The sequence below is a fragment of the Cryptotermes secundus genome, unplaced genomic scaffold (genome assembly GCF_002891405.2).
Source record: "Cryptotermes secundus unplaced genomic scaffold, Csec_1.0 scaffold183, whole genome shotgun sequence".
NCBI lineage: Eukaryota > Metazoa > Arthropoda > Insecta > Blattodea > Kalotermitidae > Cryptotermes > Cryptotermes secundus.
In genome coordinates this window covers 906917-912916 of record NW_019729899.1, presented here as the reverse complement: position 1 = coordinate 912916, position 6000 = coordinate 906917, and the positions used below count along the sequence as shown (strand labels likewise).

Below are 6000 nucleotides of genomic sequence, written 5' to 3'. Positions count from 1 at the left end.
CAACATGGCTCCGTGTGACTTTTGGCTATTTCCCAAGCTGAAAATGCCGCTGAAAGGAACCCGATTTGAGTCAAGAGAAGACATCATGTGGAATGCGACGGCCCAGCTGATCACCATTCCAAAAGACGCGTTCCAGAAGTGTTTCCAACAATGGCGGAAGCGCTGGGAGAAGTGTGTGCATTACCAAGGAGACTACTTTGAAGGGGATTAGGGTTTTGTACCTCCAAATCAATAAATTTATTTCTGCTGACCAAAGGTTCAATACTTTTTGAACACACCATGTACAGTTGGAACCTAGTCGCCATACGATACAGACAAAAGACAGTTGAGATCCAGCCACAGCTAAGGATAGTTGAGACGTCACATTGAAGTATTAGGCCATTAGTCAAGTGACACTACAAGTGATAATAAATGTACGGTGTGTAAGATTAAGTGTCCAATAAAGATTCGCTAAATCCGAGTCCCACGTGAAGTTATTTGTCGCGTGACCTATCCAACAAGTGACAATATCATTGCATAGGAAAATGACTGGATCTCACAAGAGTTACACCAACTGAGAGCTTGAAGAAAAAAGAAATAAATCACTCTGACTGGTTAGAGAAATAATATGCATGTAGGATGGATGGATGGATGAATGAATGAATGTATGAGGGGTAGGCCTTCTCAGCCCTTGCACCGCGACCTACAGTGGTCTATTGTGCTTCCCTTTTTGATTATACCCTCAGCAATCCTGCGCTTCATTTGAAGCGCAGGATTTTGCATTTAGGATAGCGTGACTGTATTTAAATTGTTGTGGTGATCAAACATGTATACTTCAAAAGGCTTGCCAAAGTTATGGCATAAAACAACATACATTTTTCTTTATACTGTCATCATTCTCATTTTCCCGACTTTACACTGATCAACGATGGTCCCTTCAGAAGTGTAAGATTAAAGTTCTTCAGTGTAGTCGAACTCCTGGTGTCAAAATATTTAAAATTATTTTTAATAAAAAGCATTATATGTGTTCTAGCAACTTGATAACTCACCATTTGAATCATCTGTATTGCCATTTGCTCTATCAAACATGTGTGAATGTTGAGCATTCTCAGCATGATGTGAAGAACCCACAGCTTTCCTAGAAAGATATTCAGGTTCACGTATTTAACACAAATTAAAATAACATCAATACAGATTAACAAAATATATACTCTAATAACATTATTTTATCTGAAAAATAATCAATATACTATTCAATAAATAACAAAAAAAAAAAAAAAAAAAAAAAANAAAAAAAAAAAAAAAAAAAAATCCAAGATCATAGGACAAGCAAAAATCACGTGACAGGTTATACATATTTTGTGGGCTTTGAGGGGCATCTGCTTCTGAGACTATTTGTGCCTATTTAAAAGAGGAAACCAAAAATTAATGATGCAACAATGACAAAAACCACAGTTTCACTGTGGGACATGAGGCAACACAGTCCTGCAAGAACACCCAGCTGCCTGAGGAACCTGATCCCCCACCCACAGGGCAGCCTTCCATTCCAAACATAAAGGGAAGCACGCAACCTCATAATATATGCTTGCACCACCAGGCTACTTGGCACGCTGTCCCATAACACTGTCATCTGAATATTATCTGCCATGTGACAGACAAGAATAAAACACTATAGCATGTAGACCCATTGCTAGGAAAGGACGGTGAAAGAAACAATGAAACGCCTATTGCTAGGCAGCAGATTCTTAGTAATTTTTTTTATTACTAGTGGGGTGGGACTAAGTTCCTTGTACTGCGGCCACTTCTGGCCTATTGTACCAGTCCCAGATAACAGGAGAGGGTGATTATGGAGCAATTGGTGGAATGAAGATTGGCAGGGGAAACCAAAGTACTCGGAGAAAACCTGCCCCAGCACCACTTTGTCCACCACAAATCCCACTTGACCAGAACCAGAATCGAATCCGGGCCACCACGGTGGGAAGCCAGCGACTAACTGCTGGAGCTATGGCGCAGCCTTGATTCTTATTAAGTATATGTCTGATTGTAAATGTATCTGACATTAAAAAAAAAGGCTAAAATATACGTGGGGCAATCCAAAAGTTACCAAAATTTGAATTTTGTGTGCGAATGGTTATGAGTACATCGAAATACCGCTAGGTGTCTCCTCACACGTCCTTCTTGAATCAGTGTGGCAAGTGGCGTTGAGTTGAGTGGTTGGGTTTATTGTTGGTGAACGTATTTCCATTGTTGTGTTTCCGTGAGTTTGTGGTTTCGCGATGGCTGACCTGAGAGAGCAGCGTGTCCATATAAAGTTTTGTTTCAAACTTGGGAAAACTGCTGCAGAAACGCACCAAATGTTGAAGCAAGCTTTTGGTGAAAACAGTTTAGGCCAGACACAAACTTACAACTGGTATAAGCGTTTTAAAAATGGCCAAACATTGACTGATGATGACGATCGTTTGGGACGGCCGTCAATGGGCAAAACACCAGAAAAGTTAGGGATCTGATTCTGCAAGATTGTAGACTGACTATCCAAGACCTCTGTAACACCTTGGGACTAAGTTATGGTACATGTCAACGAATTTTGTCAGAGGAACTGAACACAAGGAGGATTACGGCGACGTTTGTGCCACGACTGCTGCAAAATGAACAGAAGCAGCATCGCTTGGAAGTCTGCAGGGAACTTCAGCAACAGCTTCAAGAGGACCCAAAGTTTCTTTCAAAGGTTGTCACTGGTGATGAAAGTTGGGTTTATGGCTACAACCCTGAAAGCAAGCAGCAATCGTCGCAATGGAACAGCCCTTCTTCACCTCGGCCAAAAAAAGCTCGACAAGTCAAGAGCAACATTAAGTCCATGTTGACCTGTTTTTTTGATATTGACGGGATTGTTCATAAGGAGTTCGTCCCTCCTGGTCAGACAGTCAATAGAATTCTNGCCAGACTTAGCTCCATGCGACTTATTTCTCTTCCCCAAGATGAAAATCAAGTTGAAGGGGCGAAGATTTGATACAGTTGAGGAAATTCAAGTGGATACGCAGACGGTACTAAACACCCTAACAAAGAAAGACTTCCAGGATGCATTTGAAAAGTGGCAGAAACGCTGGGATCGGTGTATGCGCTCCCAAGGGGACTACTTTGAAGGTGATGGTGCAGAATAAGATCTAGGTAAGATGTAATAGTTTTTATTAATATATTTCGGGAACTTTTGGATTGCACCACGTACTTAAAATATACTCAAAAAAGGTGTTAAGAATGGCCAAGCTAAACAAGAACCTTCTTTATGATATGCATCCTGTTGTGTGACATGATATTGCAAATTAGGCCGTCTACTCCACAACAATATCTACGAATGTAATCAAAGACAAATTTATACCAATGTAATCACCATTCATTTATTGTGCAAAGGTGTTCTGCTACATGTTTCGACCTCCAAGAGGTCATCATCAGTGTACTTACAAGAATTCAGTCTTAGTTCTTGAACTGTATTTTAATACGGATCCATATTATTATAATTTGTTTTATTTTGATAGCAAATACTACCTTACTGTTATTTGCTTAGTGGGGGGTGGAGTCCAACTGGGTCCACTCAGCATGGCAGCCACTGATTGGCCTATTGTAGCCTGCCCCGGGTGATTACGATGATGGAGAAGTTGGTGGAATGATGATTGGCAGGGGAAACCGTAGTACTCTGAGAAAACCCGCCCCAGTGTCACTTTGTCCACCACAAATCCCACCTGACCAGACCAGGATCGAACCTGGGCTGACCTTACTGTTAAATATGTCTGATAAATACACACTAAAAATGCTCTAATAATATAGTTTTTAATTCTGTTCAAATATTAAGACTGGTAACTTTTTATATAGTTTGGGTTTTAACATTACATAGTTATTGATGTAGTTTGGTCCTGGAAGATCAAAATTAAAATTTATTTATTTTTTCAAATTTTCAAATTAACTACTCAAGTTACACTTGAGACATGGAGTTGGTTCTAAGATAAGCTTAAAGTTAGGAGTACTTTTAGGGGTATCAAGTTTTGTCATAGTTATAAGTTGAAGGTTGACGCAATGTAAGGGGACCCTTCAAAGAATCTCTGCACTGTTGATTTGCTTCTTTCGTTGTGTAAGAGTCGCTCGGCAGTTTCCTGTTGTGTCATTCTCAAGTAGTTTTGTTCTTGTAAGTAGACAGTATAATGAAGAAAGCAGTCTTCTGGGATTTGGCACCGTGTATATGTGGTGTTAACCGACGTTTCGGAGGAACGTATCGCCTCCATCTTCAGGGTAGAAGAAAAAGTATAAGAAATCTGCAAGTGACAAGACCGTGAGAACGGTAAAAGCAGACGTCAGTCTGCTGATGTCTGCTTTTACCGTTCTCACGGTCTTGTCGCTTGCAGATTTCTTATACTTTTTCTTCTACCCTGAAGATGGAGGCGATACGTTCCTCCGAAACGTCGGTTAACACCACATATACACGGTGCCAAATCCCAGAAGACTGCTTTCTTCATAGTCACCGCCGTGAAAGCCTCAAATCTTACAGACAGTATAATCCTTAAATTTATGTGTATGTGAAGAGATACCTGTTGTAGTGTTGTTCACGATGCAGTTCTGCCTAGACTTATTAGTAATTGGAGCCCTGCCATGGATGTCAGATTTGTGAAGCTCACGTTGGACAGTTTTTGTGGAAACAGGGGTTTCAAGATGAACATTCAGTTCTGCTGTCACTATGCTGCAGTAGTTTTGTAATTTTTCGAAACAATCCTTCTCATTGTACAACAATCTTTTTTCTGTCAACGCTGATTTTTGCCCACTGTTCATCATCACTGATGATTCTGCATTAGGCAGTATATTAGTAATAAAGCTGTGACTGCATGAAGAGAGGAAGAGGATGCTAACCAATAGGGAGTGTGACTACATGCGATGAAAAATGTTTTGGAGTAAGGTGAACATGAAATGAGGTGATGACAAATGTTTCTGTGAATAGGAAAGAGTTCAGTGGCTGCTGAATGAAGGTGGTTCACTAATAGGTTTGGAGATGAAGAAGTGGAGCCAGGCTTTACAGAATCTATATTTGTCTTCATGGTTGAAGATTTTGGGGTGCCCTTATTATTTTGATGGCAGGTCTGGATGTTGGCTCTGACCTCTCCTTTACTCAAGATAGTGCTGTGTTTTGTCCGTGTGGAGTGCTGGCAACCAACGATCACTGGCACAATGTATGTATTATGAAATTACTATAAATTCCTTCATAAAACTCCTGCATTTTTTACACATACAATGAGATAACTGCAAATACATTACTGTTTCATTTTTGGAGCAATTTATATACCTCCATGTTCTAAAATTTTGTTATAACATATTTCCACTGTAATAATCACACTACTAACTTGCTACTAACCTTTGTAGTTCAGTCACACTTTCTTCATCAGCATCACTAGTTGTTTCATGAAGGTTAATGATAGGGACTTTTTCATCATAATTTTCAAAAATCTTCCTTAAATTGGCCACTTCCTTTTTTCTGTCTTTCACAGATGGGAGAGCTGAAAAGGAAAAATACAGTTACCATGCTTTAACATACATTAAATCATATATATAATTTTATATACAGTGAACCTGTGGTAAAACAAATATGTGGTTTTCATTAAACTGACAAAAACAACTGGAACCACCATTTCTTAATGTTGTACATATGAACAACCACTACATAAAATGAGGGCTTCTTCTTCAGCACATTCCTCATAACAAGTCATTCCCATCTGGCCACCGCTCTTTTCCCACAACTTTTTGCATCAACTGTACATGTACATGAAGTTTTGCTTCCAAAGTTATTTAGGGTTATCAGCCCCAAAAGATCTCAGCTATCCACCCTCTGTCCTATGTTGCATTAGAAATCTGTGTACAGCTTACCCCTTCCAAGATTTAACTATTTAGAAATGTGTATCATAGGATGTCCCTTGAAATGTACAGTATCTTCCCCTCCTTATCACACAGGTTTCCCCTTCTCCTGAGCTTTGGCTGACCTAGGTGTGA

The 6000-nt window shown here is 39.8% G+C and overlaps 1 protein-coding gene across 5 annotated transcripts in view; it reads right to left on the bottom strand.

Moving 5' to 3' along the window:
- The window catches only part of LOC111865732, a 57017-nt gene that overhangs the window by 11418 nt on the left and 39599 nt on the right, over positions 1–6000 (bottom strand). For all 5 annotated transcript variants that reach the window (XM_033751945.1, XM_023853985.2, XM_023853981.2 and 2 more), the window contains 2 exons: positions 5369–5510; positions 1029–1117 (listed from right to left, as the gene is read on the bottom strand). In XM_033751945.1, coding sequence (XP_033607836.1) covers positions 1029–1117; positions 5369–5510 — 231 coding nt within the window. The remainder of the gene's footprint in view (positions 1–1028; positions 1118–5368; positions 5511–6000) is intronic.